This window comes from Lissotriton helveticus, chromosome 10 (assembly GCF_964261635.1).
Source record: "Lissotriton helveticus chromosome 10, aLisHel1.1, whole genome shotgun sequence".
NCBI lineage: Eukaryota > Metazoa > Chordata > Amphibia > Caudata > Salamandridae > Lissotriton > Lissotriton helveticus.
The window spans coordinates 734,107,213-734,132,327 of record NC_136071.1 but is presented as its reverse complement, the minus strand read 5'-3'; the positions used below and the strand labels follow the sequence as shown (position 1 = coordinate 734,132,327).

The 25,115-nt window shown below is 47.1% G+C and overlaps 1 protein-coding gene across 4 annotated transcripts in view; it reads left to right on the top strand.

The window, feature by feature from the left end:
* LARP4B (La ribonucleoprotein 4B) overlaps nucleotides 1–25,115 on the top strand; it is a 639,242-nt gene that overhangs the window by 540,325 nt on the left and 73,802 nt on the right. For all 4 annotated transcript variants that reach the window (XM_078663295.1, XM_078663296.1, XM_078663294.1 and 1 more), the window contains one exon: nucleotides 5,615–5,720. In XM_078663295.1, the coding sequence (XP_078519421.1) occupies nucleotides 5,615–5,720 (106 nt within the window). The remainder of the gene's footprint in view (nucleotides 1–5,614; nucleotides 5,721–25,115) is intronic.

Here is a 25,115-nt window from a genome sequence, read left to right as displayed (position 1 = left end):
CAAGGTTCAAATTAGCCATGCCTAGGGTTACTACAGATTGTTTCTTATATGATTTCAAGGAACCTTTTAGGAAATCAACGAGGTCCATTCCTATTATGGATCATTTGTGGAAGGAGGGCCTAAAGGCCATGAAGAACCCGGCAACGGTGGTCCCTGTGCTACCGCATCTGGATAAAAAATACAAGGCACCCGATGATGGACCGGCAGCCTTAACGGGTCATCCAAGACCAGACTCTGTGATCTCGCAGGCAGCGCAGAGGAAATCCCGTAACTCCTCTGCTCCCTTAACAACTGCTCCGGACAAGGAAGGGCGGAGGTTGGATAATGTGGGGAAGCGATTCTCGTCGATGGCAAGTTTGCTGGTGCGAGCGGCTTATGCCCTAGCGATCTTGGACAGGTACGACCGCCAGCTTTGGTGTGATGTCGCCCCATACCTTGACCAGCTGCCTCCGGAGTCTACGGCTGAGGCAAAGAAGATCTTGCAGGAGGGAGAAGCGACGTCGATGGAAATCATTGACTGTGCAATGGATATTGCGACGACGGCGTTCCGTTCATTGGCTGGGGCGGCAGTCCTCCGTCGCCAAGGATGGCTCAAAGCTACTTGGTTTCGGCCTGAGATCCAAAACAAGGTCCTGGATCTACCCTTTGATGGGAAGGCATTTTTCGGCAAACTCATTGACGACACTCTGCAAGAAATAAAAAAGGACACGGAGACTGCCAGGTTCTTGGGGACCCTTCAATACCGAAAGTCTCCTTTTAAGGGATCCAGATGTAGAGGTGGTAACTACAGAGGATCCTTTCAACAACAACGCTATTCCACCACGGGCTCAGGTTCCCAGCAATACCGTCAGCCTTATCAGCAGCGGCAAGGCCAGTCTACCAACTACTCCAGGCCTTACAATAAGGGAAAACAGGCTGGACGAGGACAAGATTCGTCCAAGCGCCAATAGCGGCCTCCTAGCTCTTCCTACTGGACCTTCCTTCAAGAGATCATCAGTTGGAGGCAGGGTCACTAAATACCTTCACAACTGGTCCAGGATAACATCGGACCGTTGGGTGCTCAACATCATTCGGAAAGGGAATACCTTGGAATTCACGCAAGTCCCTCCACCCAAGCCCCTGGCAGCCATTCCATCGAAGCACCAGCGTCTCCTGCGGCTCGAGGTCCAACAGATGCTCCGGAAGGGAGCAATAGAGCCGGTCCCCTCAAATCAAAGGGGGCAAGGATTTTATTCCAGGTTCTTCCTGGTGAGGAAGACGCTAGAGAAGTGGCGCCCGATTTTAGACCTCAGGGAGCTAAACACCTATCTCATCTCCCTGTCCTTCCGGATGGTCTCCCTCCAGGACATCTTGAAGCTTGTCAGCCCGGGGGATTTCATGGCCACGCTCGATCTCGAGGATGCGTATTTCCACGTTCCGATTCGCCAGTAGCAGCTTTCCTGCGAAGGAACCATTTTCAGGTCTTCCCCTACCTGGACGACTGGTTACTGAAAGCTCCGTCCAGGGAGGCAGCACTGGAGACTGTTCAAGCTTGTACCAATTTGTTTCAGAATCTGGGACTCACTCTGAACAACGAAAAGTCTTCCCTGGTCCCGTCCAGAAAGGCTCGCTTCCTGGGAGCCATCTTGGATTCAAAGCTCTCAAGAGCCTTCCCTACTCCGGAAAGGAGAGAGAAATTACAGACGTTGGCCCAAGACTTACAAACAAAAAAGTGTCTTTCAGTACGCCGCTACAAGTCTCTTCTGGGAGTAATTTCATCGTGTATTCCACAAATTCCCCATTGCAGACTAAGGATGCGTCCTCTGCAGGAGCAACTAGACAACCAGTGGAAGCAGGTCCACGGTTCATTCGAGGACAGAGTGATGGTCACTCCAAGGATGAAGGAAGCGGCCTTGTAGTGGACAGATCAAGACAACTTGTCCCAAGGTCTATCCTTCGTAAGCGACCCGTCTCCACATGTGGTAACAACGGACGCGTCATTGGAGGGTTGGGGGGCAGTGATGCAAGACCTGCATGTCAGCGGTCATTGGTTGCCCCAGGAGAAACGCCTCCACATCAACCTGTTAGAGCTCAGGGCGATACGACTGGCTCTGCAAGCTTTTCTTCCTCGCCTGGAAGGTTAACAAGTGCTTATCAGGACGGACAACACCACGGCCATGCACTATGTGAACAAGGATGGAGGAAACAGATCTCGTCCATTGTCACAAGAAGCTCAGCAGATCTGGGAATGGGCAATCCTTCAGAGGATATCGCTGAAGGCAGAACACTTGCCAGGCGTCCTAAACGAAACCGCCGACAGACTGAGCAGGTCATCCTCAGTCAGCCACGAATAGGAATTGAATCAGAGAGTTTTGGAGGAGGTCTTCAGCCAGTGGGGCAGACCGGAGATCGATCTTTTTGCCACTCCGACCAACAAGAATTGCCGGGCTTATGCAAGCAGGCTTCCCCATCGAGGTTCTCTGGGGAGTGTGCTTTCGATAGCATGGTCGAGGACATTTGTCTGCGCTTTTCCTCCCATTCCTCTGATCCCACGGCTCCTCAGGAAGATCAAGGTGGAGCCGTGCAGGATGATCCTGATAGCCCCGGCTTGGCCGAGGCAGTTCTGGTTCACGGAACTCCATCTGCTGTCGATAGCCCCTCCTCTTCCTTTAGAGGTTCTACCAGATCTCCTCACGATGTCCAAAGGACAAGTTTGGCACCCAGATCCGCAGTCATTACACCTGACTGCATGGCTCCTGAGCAGCGAGAGTTTATGAACCTACCCATATCAACTGAGATTAAGGAGGTCCTTTCTCAGGCAAGAGCTCCTTCTACAAAGAGGACTTACCATCTTAAGTGGAAGAGATTTTGTTTCTGATGCAAGAAAGAACGCATTGATCCTTTCGCTTCCAAGCCTCATCAGATCCTTCCTTATCTGCTGTCCTTGCCTAAGTCCGGACTAGCCCATTCATCGATTAAGGTCCATTTGGCGGCAATATCAAGGTTCAGGAGGACTGGGTCTGGGCCCTCCTTGTGGTCTTCCAGAATTGTCAAGCAATTTCTAAAGGGCTTGTTCAGGGTCTATCCTCCAGTGAGACCGCCTCCTCCGACATGGCATCAGAACCTAGTCCTTTCTCAACTCATGAAGGGCCCGTTTGAACCAATCCATCGTTCTGATATGAAATACCTTTCATGGAAATTGGCTCTCCTCCTCGCTCTCACGTCGGCTAGGCGTGTTGGAGAATTGCAGGCCTTGACTATCCAAGAACCTTTCCTTCAATTCAAGAGAAACACTGTCATCATGAGAACTAATCCGAGGTTTATGCCTAAAGTTCCCTCGGACTTCCACTTGAATGAGCCAGTCATTCTGAAGGTGTTCGTCCCTCAACCGGCTACAGCAGCAGAGAGAGCATTGCATTCGCTAGATGTGCAACGGTGCTTGAAATTCTACTTGGAGCGTACTTAGGGTTTTCGGAAAACCTCAGTTGTTTGTTGCCTTTGGGGGTCCAAGCAAGGGCTTTCCACTATCCAAACAAGGTGTTTCAAGATGGATCACGAGTGCCATTCTGCATTGTCACACTTCTGCAGGGAAACCTCTGACTGGAAAGATTCAAGCACATTCCACGAGATCTGTGGCTTCTTCAACAGCCCTCTTTGCGGGGGTGCAGATCAAGGACAGTTGCAGAGCCTTCTACCTGGAGCAGCGTTCACACCTTTACCAGGCATTACTGCTTGGAGTCCTTACAACAAGATGATGCGGCAGCAGGACAGGCTGTCCTAAGGAACCTCTTTTGATTGGTGAGCTTTCCTTTCTTTCCCACCTTCCGTCTTTCACATTTTGTATCTTTGTCATGTTGCCTATTGCTATACTGTGATGATGCAAAATGTGTTTTTTTTGCTAACTGCTTGCTACTCTGATACAAAGCATGGGAATCTATGAAAGTTCCAATACTGGGGTAATAAACAAGTTACTTACCTGTAACTTTGGTTCCCCAGTATTGGTAACTTTCATAGATTCCCATGTGCCCACCCACCTCCCCGAGGAAAGCTCAGCCTACAACAGATATGGTGTCTAAGTACACAACGGCTACGAAAATCTGAGGCACTGACGTTCCTTCAGGAAGGTTCTAAGGGGTGAGGCACTTCTGATTGGCTGAGGCCTAAGTTTGGTCTCTTTTACACAAAGAGGGTGATATGCTACAAAAGAGAATGAGGCCTAGGCCTTTTTCCTTGGTCTTTTGTACCTACAACTATGGTATTTTTGTTACCGAGACTCCCATTCCGACGACGGGGAATGATACAAAGCATGGGAATCTATGAAAGTTACCAATACTGGCGAACCAAAGTTACAGGTAAGTAACTTGTTTTCTTACTTTCCATTCCTGAATTTCTGAAGCAGTGTGTCCGCCGGTAAATATGTTCAGAGCTATTGTGGGCAGATGATTACCATATAGGAGGGAAGGGGAAGGCTGATGCACTTCACTCAGTCTTTCAGAGAACTTCTAGTAATATTCTCAAATGTATGGATTTCAAAGTTTCTTTGATGTACTTATGACCCTCCTTTTATGGGAGTGTGACCAAGCCCTTCTTTTATGGGAGTGTGACCAAGCTCAAGGAATACACTGCATGAAATGTTGAGAAGCTGCAACAATAAGTGTGATGCAAAGTAGGTTGAGCTAAATAATGCATTATCTAGACAAAAAGAATTCTGAAGCTAAAGGTTGACCTTTAATAAAGGTTTGATGTAAGCACACACTCATGCTTAAGACAGTGAAAGAGATTGCTTGTAAGAGTCCGTGTAGAAGGTCTTGTTTATTGCTCAAAACTTCTGCTATGAGCCACTCTTGAAGGGGGCTTATTTAACATACAAAGAAGTTTGTTACCACTGCACTGAACTTTTCTTGTGGAGTGAGGTTCTGTTGTATAGAAGCAAAAGAAACCCCATTGCACAGCCCAAGTAAGCATCAGTCCTTGGTTCTACATAGACAAATTAATCCGAATTTGCAGAAAGTTTTCTTGCCAGATCTCTAGTGATACTACTTCTGTGTGTTATCCTATTTGCTAATTTCTTACAACAAAATAGGTGACAGATACATCACTGTGGTTTGTGGAGGCCATCTATTAGTGGTGAAGATCTGAGGGCTATGGTGACTGGCAGTAGTCCAGTTCCATATAAATCTAGTGAAGCCATGGGCCATCTGCCTGGTTTGTGGGGGATTTCTGGGGTGAAGAAAGGCAAGGCGGTGCAGAGAAGGGCTCAGAGGTGGATGGTCCTCTGCATTCATATCTGCTACACAGTGGCCAAAAAGCACCAGCTGAAGGGTCTGAACACATTCCACCCGAACTCAGACTGCCACCACTGTGTTTGCATGCCGAGTACCCGTCCTTAACATCTGTGAAGATGCAATATGGGCATCAGTATACACACTTTTACAAAACTCTACGGCCTTGTGTTACGAAAACTTCCAGATCCAGTCTGGAGACTCGGGAATATTCTAAAGGTGAAGCATCTGTGGTTAGAGTATCCACCAGAAAGAACATTATCGAAGGTAAGTATCTTGTTGATTTGTCCACACTTGAGTGCTTATGACCAGCTTCCAATCTCGCTCAGTATGTGATTTTTTTTTATCCATAGTGATTCTCAGAGTTTGGAAAAATTAAGAGAGACACAGATTTCAGAAAGACTTTCTGCCACTCTTATTACTGCTAGCAAATCTGTGCAAGTCAACGGAGCTGCAACTGTAAGTCAACTTTATTTTTCATTCCCGAACATTTGAATGTACAAGTATGCTTTTAAATTAGTATTAGTGATCTTGGTGCATAGTGTAGCTATAGTATGCCTAGTTTAAGTGAAAGCAGGCTATGCAGCAAAAAAAAAATCAGTCTTTTAGAAAGTATTGTTTTTCAGAAATGTCTGAAAAGCTATTTTTCATTTTATTATTTCTTTATACACTTTTTGTTTAAATTAGGTTCTGCCTGATTTCACTTGTATAGCTTCATATCATAGATTTTCCCCATTTATGGCTGTCTACGTTTTTATGGCGTTGGAGTGGGCTTTTTTCCGATCATTGACTTCTGTAGACTATACCGTTTCTTCCATTGGCTTGAGACTTTTTCAATTATATCTTTGCTCAACCAATAGGAAGTATTGCATTTTTAACTAATGGTATTGGCTTACTGCGCTGTGTTTTTCCACCTTGATTATATTACTTGCTTTCAACTGCATTTAGGAGATATTTTCCAACAGGCCTTTTCCTGGTTGTGTTCTACATTTCGGCCACCACCACCCTCATTCCTTTCTTCCTTGTTTGCTCATTGGTCCCCCCCTACCAACTGCTCCCTCGTGTTGCTCCTTCCATTCTTTCCTTTATGTTTCTCACATTCTACCACCCGCCAAACTCTCTTGTGACTCCTCCCTGTTCCTTTTTCTTTCAAATATGCTCTTCATTTTCTCCACCCTCAACACCTTTCTTTATTCACTCACATCTTCCCTCTTTTTTCCTCACTTTTTCTCCCAACCATCACCCCCTATTGTTCTTCCCTCCTGACCCTTCTTCTTTCCCCTCATTTCTCCAACTCTTCCCTCCTTGTGACTTCTCACTGGTACTGCCACAGGCCAGGTATTTTTTATTTGCCTAGAAACGACAGACTGTCTATATTGAAGGCTCCCTTGCCTTCGATACTGTCTTCTTTTGGTTTCTATGTGAAATGAAGGCTGGTGTAAATGTTTCCGCATTATAGTCTTTCCTTTCTTTCTATGTCAAAGGAACTAAAAGTACTTGCCACTCAACCTTTATTTTACTTAGAAGCAAAAACAGGACTAATTCAAAAGCGAAGAATGCTTTCAGTCCAGATAGGTTTTCATTTCTTGAATCTGCCTGGCTGTAAAAATCCTGCATTACATACATTAGCATATTAAATCCAGTGCAATTGACTTTGCCATTGCCTGTTGTTGTTTTTTTAATCATCATACTTAATGAAAAGACAGTACCCCCTCAATATGTCCCCACAGTTACCTGCCACCTCTTATGCTAGCAAGCGCAACACTGACATCTTTATTTATGAATCAGCAGCAGTCAAGACCTTGAGAATTGGGAGTTAACCTACATCTCTCAGATTGTATTTTTTTTAAACAAGTCTTCATTGAGACACATTTTTTATCATTTACAAACGACCCCCCCCCCCCCCCCGAAACTTCCCTCAGGCATATTGCTTCTTGATGATTATACATTGTCAGGCATATCAATAACGTCATAGATGCTTCTTTACATTTTGACACATTTTAGTTCAACAATCCAAGACTACGCTTAACATTGGAAGCTTTGCATCCACTTCTGAAGGGGGTCCCAATTTTCCAACCCCTTCTTATTATTATTTCGTCCTTTCCTTCTATAAATAGCTATCTCTAGACTATATGCGGCCAGTAGTTGCGCCCGCCACTGTTGAAAAGCCGGAGGATTTGGGTCCAACCAGGCTGAAGCCAGGCATATTCTGAACACGGCCATAGAGATAAATATCAGCCCTTGCATAGACTTTAGTCGGATGTCTCCGTCTACTCCTAGCATTATTTCTCCCATGGTGATTTCAATTCTTGTTTTAAAGATTTCAGTTAGGAAGGTTGAAATTTCCCTATGCAAAGGCCGAAGTGTGTCACAAGTAGCAAATATATGTATGATGCCGCCCCGTATAGTGCACTCCGCGGGAATTCTGTACCTTTGCCTGAGCCCCATTTAGCTATCTTATTTGGTGTATAGTACAGCTGGAAACATGTTTTATAGAATTGGGCTTGTAATCCAGCCGACATTAACAGTGATTGGTATAATTCATAGGATCTCTGGCTTGTCCCCTCTGTTATCTCCAGTTTATCCTGCCATTTTCCAATGAATTTGTTCATATCATCTGGGAGAGTGGTGGTCAAACTATCATAAATTTCCCCAATCTTAACCGTTTTGTTTTTGTTAAATAATTCGATGGTTGGGATCCTCTGGAATTTAGATGTCCGCCCCCTTTTTTCATTAAGAAGTCTCTAGCTTGTAGATATTTAAAAAAATCTCTGTGGTCTAGCGTATATTCACTTTTTAACTCTTCGAATGATTTAAACCCTGTTGGAGTGTAGAAGCATCCACACTGGTTAATCCCTGCCCTTAGCCATTTGTTCATGCATGCGTCATTGAAGATCTCCGGGAGATTATTTATTTCTAAATAGGACGGTATAGTAGGCAATCCTCCCAATTCCCAGGTGTTTGCGTATATGATTGCAAGCTGTATGGATGCCTACTAACGTTTTAATGCGCACTCTTTTAAAATAGCAGTTGTATGTAAGTCGCCATAGATGCTCGCTAGCCTCGTTACCCAGGATGAGTTCCTGTGGTGTTGGAGCCTCTCCATCTTGCTGGTTTCTCCCATTCGGGGAAAATAGTACAGTAACATATTTCAAAGTTGTAGCCCATCAATAAACTTTAAGATCAGGCAGGGCGAGAACGCCTCTATCTTTTGGGAGTGAGATGTATCGAAGTTCCCTACGTGGTCTTCTATATCCCCAGATGAATCGAGAGAATATATTATCGATATCTTTAAAAATCTGCGGGGTGAACTCTAAGCATATTGCCCTAAAAAAATAAAACAATTTTGGGAAAAATATCATTTTTATTGCGTTACATCTACCCACTATGGTTAGGTGCAGATTATGTAGTCTATTGTGGTCCTTTTAGATTTGTTTCATGAGTGGTTCCAGGTTGACCTTGACCGATTTATCTAGGTTGGCCGTTATTTTAACCCCTAGATATGTAGCGTTTTCCACTATCCTATCGTCCCTGTAGGTGATTTTATTGTTGTTAACTATCTGCGTTTTATCCTTATTCAGCTTATACCCAGAGATATCCCCAAACTTTTTTGCCTCCTCTTCCATAACTATTACAGTTTCTCCGGGATCACTTGTAACCAGCGCAATGTCATCCGCATAGGCTAGAGTCATGGTGTCACCATTTGGGGTTTTAATTGGTGGGATTGCCTGGTTAGTTTCCAATCTGCGTATAAAAGGGTCGATAAAGATTGCAAATAATAGGGGAGAGCAGGGGCATCCCTGTCTTGTCCCTCTAGATATGTTAATTTCCTCTGACATTGCCCCGTTAATCATTACAACTGCTTTGGGATTTGTGTATAGCTTGCGAGTGGCATTTATGAACTGTTCCCCAATTCCACTCTTTGACTTTGCAGACCATAGGCACTGCCAGGAAACCCTATCGAAGGCTTTCTCTGTGGCTAATAATATGAGCGCCATAGGGTCTCCTGCTACTTCCGTTATGTCAGAGTGTGATCACCCTCTGTACATGGTCAGTGGGGGATCTTCCCGGGAAGAATCCATGCTGGGGAGCTGACACAATTTTATGTGTGATCGGTGCTAGTCGACTAGCTCATAATTTTGAGTAGATTTTAGAATCACAATTTATTAACGTGATGGGGCGATAGGATCGCAATTCCCTTGGATCTTTGTTTTTCTTTCGGAATACTACAATTTTTGCCCGAGCCCATGATCCAGTCGGATGCCCTCCTTGAAAGACATGTGTTATTAGATCTCTTAAAATTCCTTTTAGTGGTTTAAAAAATTTAGCATAGAATTCTATTGGTATTCCGTCCAGCCCGGCAGCCTAGCTATTGTCAGTAAAATTTCTTCCCACTGTGGTGTTTCATCTAGACTATCTTGGTCTTCCTGTGGCAGCTGAGATATTATAGTCTGCTCTAGGTACCTCTCGATCTCATCTTGCCTTTTATTAGTTTCCTTATAAAGCTCTTGATAAAAGTTTTGCAATCCAACTCTTATTGCTTTCGGGTCTTGTTTGAGGCCCTCTTTAGGGTCCCTAATCTCCTTGATCATGTTTGCCGTGCCTTGCTGTCTCGTGCGGACTGCCAGTTGATGTCCCACTTGCTCACTCAGTTCGTAAGTGGTCTCTTTATTCATTGTGGCCTTGCACACTTCCTTTTCTGTGAAGATATTGTTAATTCTATTTCTTGCACTAGCCACCCCGCATAGCGCCTTTTCTATGTCCTGTCTAGCTTGTACTGCCCTTATGAGTTCCTCCTCTGCTTCCACCAATTTCCCCTGCAGCATTCCTATTTTTTGTTTAGTTTCTCTATTAGATTTAAGAGAGAATCGTAGGGTTTCTCCCCTTATACCTGCCTTCAGAGTGTCGCATACTATTTCTATTGGTGTGTTACCCACATTGACCTCCAGAAACTCAAGTATCCACTTATTTATAAGTTAGCAATATTCTTCATTTAGGAGTAGGGCCCTCTCAAATGTCCATATGTTTTGGTTGTGTTGTATCCCTTTAATGTCAACACTCAGAATTAGAGGGTTATGATCCGAAAGGACCAGAGGTAGTCTGTCTATTAGGTATTTTGAGATCATGGTGCTAGAGACTGTAGGAGAGTAGGGTCTGCTTTCCTATGGTCACCCCAATTTTTGCTTTTTGCTTCACTGGTTTTCGACTTAATGTGGCTGTGGGCCTGCTAATCAGACCCACAGCCTGCTGTTCGCTCTCTAAATTCACATACATGTACTATAGGTACATCACCAATTTGGTATTGGACACATTATCAGCCCCTGTACAGTGTACTATAGGTACCCAGGGCATAGGTGCATCCAAGGCCTACCAGGGGCTGCAGCATATCTTTTGCCACCCCTGGCTGGCCATTCAAACAGACACAACTGGCTGATCACTCAGCTGGGGCAAGGTCGTGTAATCACTCCTTGCTTAGATATAGTATACCTATATCTAAACCTATATCTGGACACATATATACCTATAGGTCACTCCTATGGCAGGCCTTAACAGTCCTGGAGGCAGAGTGCTTCGTTTTATGTGAGATGGTGCTCTAGCATGAGCTGAGCCTGTCTGCAGCTTTCGGAACCATTTCCTTATAGCTGTTCCAGGGTATTGCCATACCATATACTCTCAAGTGCATTCTAATCCTCGCGGTTATTGGTGACGGGGGTAGAATTCCACCCTTCTAGAGGGAGAAGACATGTAACTTTACTTAAAACGCGGTTAAATCTAACCAGAGCCCCAGCATCACAAAATGGATGCTGCTGCCACCGACACACGTCTGGCCTCCTGCTGCTGACCGAAACTTGGAAGGGGAGGCTTGGACAAAAGGTATCCTGTCACAGGGAGGTGTTACACCACCCCAGACAGGAGATAGTGGATTGAGGCAGGCAGGGCGAGTGAAACTAGACACTGCCTGGGGCGCACAAGGCTCCCCATGCATAGCCCAGTTCAAACCGGTCCTGGGGCACTCCAGCCCCAGCTCTGGCGCGAAACTGGACAAAGGGAAAGGGGTGTAACCACCCCCTTCCTGGGTCCCACCCATAGGAGGGACCTAGCAGGATATCCAGCCCCTTTATTTGGAATAAAGGTAGGAGCTGTGTCCCAAGACATTAGATTTATCCTGATTGAAGCTTTGATACAGAACTCTGGACCCTTCGACATCCCACTCGACGTGGAAGACTGAAGAATCTCCCTTATGGTCAAGGAGTGACCACCCTGTGCAAACAGGCACCATCCAGCGCCCAACGGTTTGCTTTGTTGCAGTTCCTGCCGAAACTCGAGCGACAGAGATCGACAAGACCCAGCTTCCAGCCCGATCCACAGTCCCAGCAAATCTGAGACCCGTGGAGGCGACGTGAAGCGTGGGGCCGGCCATCTTGAAAAGACTGCGAAGTGCTGACCGTGCAGCTCCTGAGGCACCCTCGAAGCTGTATATTGGGGTTTGAGAAGCCCCAGCCCCGAGCAATTCGTGCACCGAAGATCACCCCTCTACACTCACCGAGTGCTGCGTGGGGCCCTTTTGCATTTTCCTGCTAGACGCGTTGGTCCGGTCACTTGCCCGTTGGCTAGTGGCCCCAGTACCGACGAACCTTTGAATTTACACCGCTGATCTGGTTGCTCCAGACTGGCCCTTGCTCCCCTGAAAAGGAGCCACCGCTCTGACCTTGCTGGTCCGAGTAAGAAGCAATCTTCAAATCCTGCGTGGGTTTTATTTGCCAAGGCCTGTTAACTCCGATCCGGAAGCTGACACCGCCGACAGCGAGAGCCTTCGTGGGACAGCTCGTGATCCACTCCTGGTCATCCTCGATGCCCCCGAGTCCACGTGGCAGCGGAGACCAGCTTCAAAACAACCACCTGATTGCGCCCGACATTGCCTGGTTCCTTCCTGGTTCCATCCTGATCACTGCCAAGTGACCCAGACTCTGTCCCCTCTGCTTTCAGGTACTCTACATCTTCGATCCACCCTTGGATCCAACCGGACTCTTCTCTCCTGGCCGCCTGCAGCATCTTCATCTCCAGGCTCCATAGATCACCACGACGAAACCCAACACACTTTGGCACCTATGCACCCGCTTCCTGTGGGTGAGGTAACGATCTAACACCGGTGCTCCTGTAGTGGTTTACACCTCTAGTGTCCTAGTTTTAAGTGGCTAAGTTCTAGTCCAGTCCGAAGACTTCTAAAACAGTAACTTTGTAACTTTTACGCACCATTGACTTTGCATTGGTGCATGCGTGTGCTTTTAGCGCTGCACCCGAATCCCGCGGGCTACTCCCGTCCTAACTACTGTTAGTCCATTGTAGTCCCAGCGATTCCCAAGGCCCTAGGCCTTACCATTGTTCGTAAAGCGGTTCTTATACCACTTATTTAATATATGGTTTGAGTGGCCACCGGCCCTATCCATAACTGTGCAACTTTTGTATGTTTAACTGTGCTTTTGTTTTAACGCTTATGCCTCTGCACTCATAAAGAGTACAGAGGATTATTCTAGTAATAAATACATATATTTTTATAATATACAACTTGTGTGGTGTCCTTTCATTTGATATTACAGGACTGCATATGGTAAAACAGCTGGCTTCACATGCCCTCTTGAGTTAAGCCTAAGACTGCTTAGGTCTATGCTACCCCTAGGATAGCTAGTCTATAAGGTTGACTTACAACCACCACCATAAGGGATTGTTTGGACTGATGCATGATGTCCACAGTTCTGTGGGCGCCTTGTATCAGGCCAACTTCTCACAGAGACAAACACATAATCTAGCCTAGCGAGTTTGGCATGTGGGTTAGAAAAAAATGTAAATCCTGGATTGTTAGGGTGTTTAGCCTGCCAGCAGTCCCATAGCCCATGAGTGGAGCATAGTTCTTTGAGTGCTCGAAATACCCTTGGTTTCCTCCCATTATATGCGAAACCAGATCCCGATGACCAGTCCGATGGTAAGTGCTGGTTAAAATCTCTGCAAACAATCAAAGTGAGTGACCAGTGAGCTAATTCATTCGTAATAAATCCTAGTATGTCTGTATCATCGGTGACACTCCTGTATATGGAGCATATAGTAATTTTTTTCCCATCACTATACTGGCACTCCGTGACTGCCCACTGCCCAAGTTTGTCGGCAGCTGACCTGGTGAATTGCAACCCCCTCCTGTTACCAGAATGGCCACCCCGTGTCTTAGTTGCCTGTGTTGTGGCTACAATCAATCTATACCCGAGGGTTTTCAAGAGATGCGGTTGGGACCCCTCCACGTGTGTATCTTGGAGACATATAATATTAGCCCTTATTGATCTTAATCTCACTGCCACTCTGTATTTTTTCGGGTCATTGAGGCTACAGATGTTGATAGATAACACCCTTAGCTTAGCCATTTAACCGCATCGCAGCTAGAGCGATTCCCCTGCTGTGCTGGACAGCAATAAAAACGGGTGTGGTCGTGACGAGCTCAGCTCGTCATGAGCACAGGAGCACTGTACGACGAGCTGAGCTCATCATGAGCTTGGAAGGGGTTAACATTTTGAGTATGACCCCTCCTTTGATTTACCACTTTTTCATGTTGTTTATTCTCCCATAAATAGGCGAGCCATTTGATGCAATATCTTTAATTTGGCCTGACTGAGTGCTCTATACCGACAATATGCCTGAGTTCTCGCCCCACCCACCTCCCACTTCCCCCCTCCCCCCTCCTCTCTTGAGGCAGTCGGGCTCAATCTTGAGCCTGTGTGATAGCGTCTGGATTGTCCTCGCTCACTCCTACCCCCGCCCCTCCGCAAGCCATCCTAACACCCTGTGCTCACCCCTCTAACTGTAGTAACCAGAAAACGAGACCAAAAAGAAAAGTGGTAAAAAACTGAACCAAGGCTAGTATCTTAATACACATTGAAAGTTTTATCCTTTTGTTGCGTATCAGTACTTGAACGTTAATCATTATGCATTTAGTTCTATCATCACTTAAGTCCACCAGAGAGAACAAAGATCGAATGTATTTGCTGTGTCATTTTCTACCACCAGATATAATCTCGGGGTTGCTTGACTTAACTAGCATCGACAAGTCTCTTCCCCCCAGTTATGATCTCATCTAGCAGTTTCTGTGCTTGTATTGCGGAAGTAAAATAGAAGTTCTGCCCTTGATGGATAATTTTTAGTTTTGCTGGATTTTGTAGGAAAGCTGATGCCCTGGCCTTTTGAAAAGGGGTTATGAGCTGCCGGAGTCTCCATCTTCTCTCTACGGTGGCATGTGCAAAGTCTGGTTTGGCAAAGTGCGTAAAGTTTTCCCCTTTCCTTTTCATATTTGGTCTGGCCAGATCGTACACTGCCTGCCGAAGTAGGAAGTTCCCGAAGTATATTAAAATCACCTGTTGGTACCCTTGTGCATTTGCTGGTCGTTTGGGTATTTACAGGGGAAATCTATGAACGCGCTGGACCTCTTTGTCCCAGTCCTGTAGCGAGTTTTTCAATAGATTTATGGTATATTCCCTTACATCTTTTTCTTCGACATTTTCGGGAATTCTAAGCACCCTTGGGTTGTGCCGGCATTGCCAATTTTTGGCCTCCTCCAGTTTCCACATAACATCCTTTAGCATGCAGTCTTGGGAGGATGCCTTATCTTTTAGTGTATCCACTGTATTTTCTAAGTCCTCCGTGCGTTTCTCCACCATGCCCAGTCTGTCTGCTATTTCTGAACATGTTTTACCAATTTTGTGCATTGTGCCTTGGAGTTTTTTCGATGCAAGTCGTGACTGGCTGTTCTCATTCTTGATTTCCTCCTGGAAGGTTTTTAAGGATTGAAAGATCATTGACAGGGATGGCTCTTGGGGTTCAACGTGAGGTTTTGCCTCTACCTGACCGGGTTGTTGTCCTTTAGATATTCTTCCTGCCCCGTTCAGATTGCCAGGACCTATTAGTTGCGTAGCTGAGTAGTCCCTCCCGAGCTCCTCTTCCTCGTCCCCGTTTTTCTTAGATCTATTTTTCTTCAAGTCCGACCCCCTTTTCATTCTTTACTGGGTTCTCTTCTCGTCTTGACTGCCATTACTTGTAACGGTGTCTTCCCCCTCCATCTCTTCACTGCTGGAAGAAAGCTTGGATACTGATTCGGCTGATTCCTCATTCAGTGAGTAAAAGTTTTCCCTGTAGTCTGGGGAGAGATACCCTGTGTTGTGTATCCTTTTTGGGATGGCTCCTTCATTTTTATCTCCTTTATTTGGTGGCTCGGTTACAGCCCTCTCTTTACCCGGTGTTCCAGAGGGGGTACTCTTTTCTAGCCTGCTGTCCAAGTACCTTGTCTTGGGGGTTGATTGATACTTCTGGGCTCCCAAGGACTGTGTTCTCCATGCATTATCCCCAGGAGGGCCTCCCTTCCACTCTGTGTACTAAGGGGCTAGCCCGGGGGGATCCCTGGGGGCTCTCAGTGAGTACAGTTTCTTGATTGGCCCCTAATTCTTCCATTTGCAGTGACCCTGGAACCCCCAGCTCCTTCTTGCCCTCCATAGGGGAAAACATGCTTGTGGTGGCTTTCTGCCTTTTCTTCTCCCCCTGTCTGCCCGGCAACGTACCTTTTAAATCCGGATTCGTGTTGCTTTTTGGAGCCTCTGTTTTCTCCTTTGCCTTTTCCGATTTGCCTATTTGCTGGCGCGATTGTCCGTTTTCTTAGTTTCAGCTTTGTTTTCTGCCTTGGTCTCCGACTTTGTTTTCAGGTCGCTCTCTTTGCGAGACCCACAGAGTGTGTTGAGACGAGTTCTGCTGTGTCCTCCTCGTGCAGCCATGGCCTCCGTGTGCTTTGCTCTGAGGCTTCTCTCGTTCTCAGCGTTGCTAGGCAACCCCAGCCTGCAGCTCGAGCGAATCCTTCTGCCAGCGGTTGCTAGCAGAAGACGAATGATGGATTTCCAGCATGAGGGGTGGGCTGCGCTGTGTCGATCCGAGCGAGCACTGCTCAGTCTGTAGCTACCAAACCCAGGAGAGGACTGCCAGCTTTTGCATCGCAATCGGTAGGTCCTTAGTACCGTCCTGGTTTCCTCCCGGTTCCTCCCCATTTTGTTAAGCGTGTTGGACTGACCACTTTACCAAAGCTTCCATGATGCCGCCTGGAGTGTCGCTACTCCTCTGTTACTCATCCGCGGATTTCCGACTCTGCAGCGATTCTGCATTCAGGATGGGTGCGGTGAGATGCAGAGCGGTATGGAGGTGAGTGAAAGCGACTCTCACTCAGTCTGCAACTTGCCTCTCAGAGTGGCCATATTGCACATATTCTATTAGATAGTATTTTGAATGGCTCTCCAATTTAACCTAGTATTTTTAAGCTTTTTATACTGGTATTTTGGGCTATTCAGGTGATCTGGATGAAGGTTCCATTAGTATGGAGTCTGGCTCTAAAGATATTGACTACGAAGTGTTCTATATTACACTGACCAAGTAAACTTTAACATATGTGCGGTATATGCACCCAGGAATTTAAGGCTGTTACAACTGAAATAATGGTTTATTGTCCATACAGCAGGAAATTTCTAATCACTTGCCACCTCATTTGATACATCAGCTAACCTTCAAAATACATTTTTAGATATAAGCTTTGATTTCACCTTGTCCTTAACATATATGCCATCAGACTTCTCAGCACCTTTAACTGTTCATTCAGCAGTTTTAAGACTGTTGCTTTTCCTAAGGTGGGAGAGAGGCTGTACATTTACTGGTGTGCAATTGTAAATCTAGTGCTATTCCAAAAGTTGACACAGTCCCCAAGTACATTAATCAACTCTAAGTGACTCCAGCAATTGTTTCCTATTTAGATGTTGCTGGAAGTGCCTTGTATGTCGCATTTCTCTTTGATGGTATGGTCCTTATAGCCCCAAGTTTTAGTTCCACAATGTCATTTATTTGTGGGACTCCTAGGGCATCACTGTAAATACCAGACATCTAACCGCAGATTCCTTACTTTGGAATCTTCCACCAGGCGCAAGACTGGACCCGAAAATATTTACCATAGCACGTCGGTAGAGGGTGTGGCGCAACTCTGTATCGACATGGTCCACCTGATGTGACGTTGTCGGAGTCCATGTAAAACTGAGGCGTTGGCGTCATTTCTTCTTTTCCACATTTGCAATACAGATCCGGAGCGGTTCGGGGGCCGTTTTTACAGGGTCATCTCGACGTCTTGTCGAGAGATCAGTGTGCTTTTTTGCGATGTTATCGAAGTTTAAACTCTGTGGATCTTGTGACAAACAAATGTTGATCACGGATACCCATACTATCGCTTTGTGGTGCCTTGGAAAACCACATGACTTCGAGGAGTGTGGTTCCTGCCAGTGTCTGAAGCTGAAGGCATTAAAAGAGCGCCAAATGGAATTTTTAGCGGCGTGTTCATCCAAAAAACTGCGTTGGTCCTCACCGGAGTCCAGAGACCAGTTGAGCAGTTCGGGTGAGGGGCCATTGATGTCATGGAAGGCTCCAAATGTAAGTCTGACACGGTCTCCTAACTGTTGGTTGTGCAGCATTCACAGGAATCCATCCCGCTCCTCCCTTAATCTGCTGGAGCTGGGGCGACTCTAGCACAAATACGGAAATATTATTTTTTCCTGCAAGAGTATCCCTGCGGTGTGCTTTCTGGCCCCAAGGAGGTATGAGGTGCCCTGACTGGATCCTCGCCGGCGGGTTCGCCCTCGGTGACAGTTGGGCCCTCTGAATCAGTTATTGGATTCAAGGCAGCAAGCACCGATGCATAGCCCTTCGGAGTTAACACCTTCGGCATCTGGGTCGAGTCGGCCAATGGCGTCAGCAGCTTTAATAGATGCCGATCCCATTACTCTTTCCGACGACAAGACGATCCCACAACGCCAGATGCAGTGCCAACGGAGCAGTGTGTTTTGAACAACTCAAATCAGGCCTTATTTAACCTCATTCTGTTTTTCCTACTGGAATGCAGTTTATTAGGTGAAGGGGAGAATCTAGCGTGTTCAAACCCTTTGGATAATATTTCCTTTGGAGGAAAGGTAGTTGACTGAACTGGGGGAGGCTAATGGGCTAGAGTCCTCTCCAGTATGATTTACTTTCCTTCTCCTGGTATGGCAATGAAGGAAAGTTCTCCTTTTGCTGAGGTATTGAGGAGGGCAGCTGTGGTCTTCGATTTTCAGTTTCCCTCAATGGAATCGTCCACTGATGCTTCGAATGTTCTTCATCAAGGTGAGACTGGAGCCTTTACTCCCTTATGAGTCTTCGTTTGGCCTTTTGTTTGGAGCTTGGGCGAACGCCTGTGACAGGAGCTCCAATTGACCGGGCTGTGGCCATAGGCATCGATCTGCCCATGGGGACTCACTTTGACTCCTGCGACATCCCACCACAAAAGGGCTGGTGGTTCAAGCTGCTACTGCTTCAACTGACCCTAGTGTCCTTCCCTTGGTTCCATCAAATAAAGAGTCCAGATGGCTAGAACATTGTGGGAGGAATATATTCTCTTCCAACAGCTCGGCATTGAGGTCGTTAATCACTACATGTGTTTTGGGCAGGTTTTCTCATACTTTAAGGGACTCTGTGGTGCAACGTTTTTCTTCTCTGTCAGAGGAAGGCAGGAGTGAACTACTGCAGGTGGTGCAAGATGGCTGGGAAGCAACGAAATTCACCATAAAATGTGGTATGGACACCACAGATTCTGTAGGTAGAGCTGTGGCTCAGTCGGTTGCACTGCGCAAACATGCATGGTTGTGTCAGTTTGGGTTTTCAGAGCCTGTGCAGGAAAGCCTTAAAGATATGCCGTTTGATAGTGTTCATTTTTCTGATAGATACATCTGCCATGTGGATTCCTCACCTTGTGAATATCCCCTTGCGTCAGCAACATTCGGAAATTCTTTTTGTAGCTTTGTGCCGATGTGGACTTGGACGTCATAGAGACACGGCATCGCACGCGACTCCACTGACGTCACCGACGCCTACAATAGGCCCACGCCGGCGGGATGACATCAGTTCCCTTTTTTCTGCGTCGTCGACGCTAACGGTTTCGGGATACTCAGTAGCTTTTGGTAACTCTGTTACTGTTTTTCTTCGTTTCTTTACTCTCTTGCCTCTTTGTCTCCTTATTATGTTGACAAAGAAGACTGGGTTTAAACCCTGCAGGGAGTGCGGGTAGATGATGTCCGTTACGGACCCACACCAGGACTGTATTTGGTGTTTGAGCTCCGACCACGACGTGGATGGATGCTCGTCGTGTCAAAAAATATATCCAAAGGCCCTGCGAGAAAGGGAGACCAAGCTTCTTGTGGGAAAACTGAAAGCCGATAAAGGAAAGAAGTCTTCAAAATCCCGCTCGCGGAAGTAGAGGTCAAGATCAAGATCTCGAGAGGCGTCGGCTTCGAAGTCTTCGTCGGATCATGCTTCGAGGTCGCATAAGAAAAGGAGTCACGAATCTCGACGTCATTCGGGTGAGAAGTCGGGCTCGAGGTCGAGATCACCCAAGAAGGTTAAATCGAAGGTGATCCCACCACAAGAGGTTTCGGATCGAGAAGGCGAGGCCTCGCCTTCGGAGTCGCAAGTTCAATCTCCGACTCCGGTTTCCGATCCGACTCCGACGCCGTCTCCGGCTCAAGAAGAGGTCGGTGAAGTTCCTAATGAGGAAGAGGAATCGGCTCCTGTTGATGAACCAGATTCGAATCTGCCTCGAGATCGACCTGAGGGTGATCATCCACCTTTTCCAGCACCAGGTCAGGATCCTTCAGCGTTCCTGAACGCTAAGTATGGTGTATTCTCGAGGTCATGGTACCCCTCTGGTGCACCTTCGCGTCCAATGGCATTTAATTTGGGTGTGCCTCACTCTTATGCCCCGGCGCCTTTCATGCCGTATATGCCGGCCCCGACTCCGCTGTGGCAGTACCCGGCTCCACCGAGGTCGACGCCAATGTCGATGCCGGCTCGACCGAAGTCGATGACTCCAGCACCGGCGTCGCCCGCTCCAAGCAAATCTCTGGAGCATCCTTCTAAGCCTTCGGATTCGGTACCGACGTCGGCTCCGGCGCCGTCGGAGTCGACAGTGGATCCGGCTGCAATCCGTGTTAAACAGAGATCTAGGTGAGAAGCTCAACGTCTCCTGGAAGAATGGAGGTATTATGAGTCTCATTCAGACTTTGAGGAAGGTGAACTGGATGAGAATTATTTCGAGGAGCTAGCTGATGCTAGTGGTCTTGATTTTTCCCCAGAGTGGGTGTTGCCATCAGGTCTGGATGCGCCCTCTAAGGATGTTCAGCCATATCACGTGGTAATGAAAAAGGCAGCAGGACTTTTAGGCTTGACATTACCTACTGTTGAATTTAAATCAAATCTGCTTACAGAGGTTCTCCATTCACCGAGCTCAGCTGTGGAACCATGACTCCCAATTAATGAGGCGTTAACTGAACCCATTATGGAGGTGTGGAAAAAGCCTCTTTCTGCTGCTGCTGTCTCAAAAGGTGTGGCTAGGAGATATAGAGTGGCTCCTGAAGACCCTGCATTTTTATCATCTCACCCTTCTCCTGAGAGTCTGGTGATTCAAGCTGCGTGCTCAAAAAAGTCAGTTGGTGCTTTTCCCCAAGTGCCTGGTGACAAGGAAACTAAAAAACAGGATCAAGTGGCCAAGAAAACTTTCTCCTCCGCAAGTATGGCGTTAAAATCAACGAATGCCACTTGTCTTATGGGAAGGTATGTGTACGCACTTTGGACTCAATGCGTTTATTGATTCCAAAGGTTCCAAAGACTGCAGAGGTGACTTTGAGGAAGTTTTATCTGATACTCAAGCGGCAGCTCGTCGGGTTATCCAGAGCGGTCTAGATACTGCAGATTCTGTTGCAAGGATCATGGGCACTGCGGTTGCCACAAGACGTTCAGCTTGGCTAAAATCCTCAGATTTTTCTGCTGATGTGCAGTCTGCATTGTTAGATCTGCCTATTGATGGTGAAGGACTCTTTGGCAAGAAGGCAGATACAGCCTTAGAGAGATTTAAGGATAGCAGGGCAACTGCTAGATCTCTTGGTCTTCAAGTAAGAGGTTCAACGGCCAGAAAGTTCAGAGGTTTTGGACGCTCTTCTTTTCGTACCTATAGACAAGGTCATCAGCAGCAACAACAGCAGCAGCAGCAAAATACCTTGTATAGGTCATACAGGGGAAAGCAAAGGGCACGTCCTCGAGGGCGTCAAGCCTCTTCCTCCTCCACCTCCTCCAACCCCCCAGCCACAGAAAATCAGCCCTAGATCCGCCATTCAGGATCATGTGGGTCCGGTGGGGGGTCGGCTTACCCACTTTCTAAGGGATTGGGAATCTTTTACATCAGATCTTTGGGTTCTCAATCTCGTAGAAAATGGGTATGCCCTTCCCTTTCGGGAATTCCCTCCCAATTATCCTCCTTGCCAGGGATATTGCTCAGAGGAACATCTGTTGCTCCTACAGGAGGAAGTTCAAACTCTGTTAAGAAAGGGTGCGACAGAGGTGGTCCCAGAGCAGGAAAGGGGTCAGGGATGCTACTCCCGGTATTTCCTGATTCCCAAAAAGGATGGCAGGCTTCGTCCAATCCTGCATCTCAGGATTTTGAATCTTTATCTGAAACAAGAGAAATTCAAGATGCTCACCCTTGCTCAGGTTCTTCAGGCACTGCTGGAAGAAGACTGAATGGTGTCGCTCGACTTGCAGGATGCGTACTTTCACATCCCCATCCTGAAGTCGCACAGGAAGTATCTCCGTTTTACGGTGGGATCGCAGCACTATCAGTTTGCGGTCCTTCCGCTTGGGCTTACTACTGCGCCTCGAGTCTTCACCAAGGTGATGGCAGTGGTGGCGGCGCATCTCAGAAGGTCAGGGATTCCTGTATTCCCTTATTTGGACGACTGGCTGATCAAAGCAGTCGTCAGAGAGAGTGCTCCATCTGCGAGAAACAACTGGGTTGTTGTACAGGTTGGGTTTTTCGATAAATGTGCCCAAGCCTCACCTGGTGCCCTCCCAGCGCAACCTGTTCATAGGTGCTTTACTGGACACAACTGTATGTCGTGCATTCCCTCCTCCTCAAAGGATTCACGACATACAGGAAATGATTCCTTTATTTTACAATGGAGCGGTCGTTCCAGTCCTGAAGGTCCATCGCCTGCTCGGTCTGATGGCTTCATGCATTCTGTTGGTCAACCATGCACGCTGGCACATGAGGGCGCTCCAGTGGTGCCTCCGCAGGCAGTGGTATCAGCACAACTCGGATCTCAGGGAGTCAGTGAGGATCTCCAGAGAAGCTGCGTCGGATCTGTCTTGGTGGGGCGTGGAAGGCAACCTGTCTCAGGGGAAGCCTTTTCAGTTGCCTCATCCGGTGGCCACAGTGATAACAGATGCATCCACTCTAGGGTGGGGTGCTCATCTGGGGGATCTGGAGATCAAGGGTCTTTGGTCTCCAGAGGAAAGGTTGCTTCATATCAACCTTCTAGAATTGCGGGCGATACGTTTGGCGCTCAAGGCCTTCCTCCCCTCCCTTCGTGGTCATTCGGTCCAGGTCCTGACGGACAACACGACCGCGATGTGGTACATCAACAAACAGGGAGGAGTGGGGTCGCAGTGTCTCTGCAGAAAGGCTCTGCGTCTCTGGTCCTGGGTTCAGGACCATCAGATTTGTCTGATGGCGAATCATCTGGCCGGAGTTCTGAACGTTCGTGCAGACAGTCTCAGTCAGCAGTTCTCTGCCGACCACGAGTGGAGGCTTCACCCGGAGGTGGTTCACGACATCTTTCAGATGTGGGAGACTCCTCGGGTGGACCTGTTCGCCACTCGCGAGAATGCTCACTGCCTGTCTTTCTGCAGTCTCCAGTATCCGATGCAAGGAGCCTTGGGGGACGCGTTTCAGTTGGGTTGGGGAAATCAACTCCTTTACGCGTTTCCTCCCATACCTTTGATTCCTCGGGTTCTGAGGAAGATTCGCCAAGACCGGGCCCAAGTCATATTGGTCGCCCCGGACTGGCCAAGAAGGGTGTGGTATACAGATCTTCTCCACCTCTCCTCTCACCCGCCGCTCCGTCTCCCTCTCAGGGCAGACCTCCTCTCTCAGATGGAGGGGCAGGTTCTACACCCCCACCTCCAGACATTACACCTTCATGCCTGGAGATTGAACGGGGCAACCTGAATTCCTTTTCCCTCCCGCCTGACGTTGTGGATGTCATCTTGTCAGCCAGGCGTGACTCCACTAAGTCCATCTATTCTTATAGATGGTCAAAATTTGTCATGTGGTGTGGGGAGAAATCTATTGACCCTTTGGGAGCCCATTTGTCTGATGTTCTCCAGTTTGCCCTTTCTCTAGCGCAACAGGGGCTTGCTGTTGCCACAGTGAAGGGCTATCTTTCAGCGCTGTCGGCATTTCTTTGTTTGCCTGACCAGCCATCTCTTTTTAAATCTCCTGTAGTTTTAAGGTTTTTGAAGGGTCTCACAAATAAGTTCCCTCCTACTCCTTTTATTGTGCCTCAGTGGGACTTAAATCTTGTATTGACCTTTTTAATGGGTGCTCCCTTTGAGCCTCTTCACAAATGTCCTATGAGGCTTCTGACTCTTAAAACAGTCTTCCTCGTTGCAATAACCTCGGCAAGGAGGGTAAGTGAACTTCAAGCTCTTAGTTACAAGCCCCCTTTCTTGACCATTCATGCTGATTGAATGGTTCTTAGGACCAGGGCTGCTTTTCTGCCTAAGGTGGTGACTCCTTTCCACCTTGGTCAATCCATTACCCTCCCTACCTTTTATCCTCCCCCACACCCTTCTAAGGATGAGGAGAGGTTGCACCGTCTGGACCCCAAAAGGGCGGTGTCCTTTTACTTGGACAGATCTAAAGACTTTCGTTTGGATGACCAGCTCTTCATTGGGTTTGCTGGCTGCAAGAAAGGAAGAGCGGTCCATAAAAGAACTTTGTCGAGATGGATCGTCCTCTGTATAAAGATCTGCTACTCTTTGGCCGGTAAGAAACCACCAGAGGGTATAAGGGCTCATTCTACAAGAGCTAAGTCTTCAACCTCAGCGTTGGCTAGAGGTGTTCCTGTAGAGGATATTTGTAGAGCGGCAACTTGGTCCTCCCTCCACAATTTCGCGAAGCATTACTGCTTGGATTCCGAAGTGAAGAGGAACGGTCACTTTGCACGTTCTGTTCTCCAGGATTTCTTGGTTTAGAAGAATGGACACCCTCCTCCGGGAGTGGGGACTGCTGTGGGACTCTATTCACAAGGTGAGGAATCCACACGGCAGATGTATCTATCAGAAGAACAAGTTACTTACCTTCGGTAACGCTTTTTCTGGTAGATACAATATCTGCCTGTGGATTCCTCACTGACCCACCCGCCACCCCGTTGTCCACTCCTCTATACCAGAGTTTCTGTAATGTATTTATTTTATTGTCAAGGAGTTGTAGTGTAGTGCCTATATTCCCAATAGGCTCTGCGCATTGGAATAATATATTCAGCAGTGTAGACGTAGGACTGAGTTCAACTAGGTCTCTACTGACTATATTAGACTTAAGGTTTGCCAGCTAGCTCAGAGGTCACTAGAAACTTTCTCAAATAAACGAGGAGGAGTTTAACCTCCCTGGATAGACAAGAAGGGATTAGCTTCTGACAACCATATAACATGACAACTTTGCTCCCTCAGAATAAGATTGTATCTCTAGAGTCGTGTGAAAACAATAGACCGCTATTTCACTCAGTCAAATGTGCATTCTTAGTTTCACCAAAGTGCAGAGAAAAGAGAGACGGGCGTTTTCAATAAAAGGTTGTTATTTATTGAGCAGTCTTCTTCCTCATACAAGAGAAATGAATTGCCACGATTGCAATACTCATAGTAAAGTGCGTACAGTAAAAG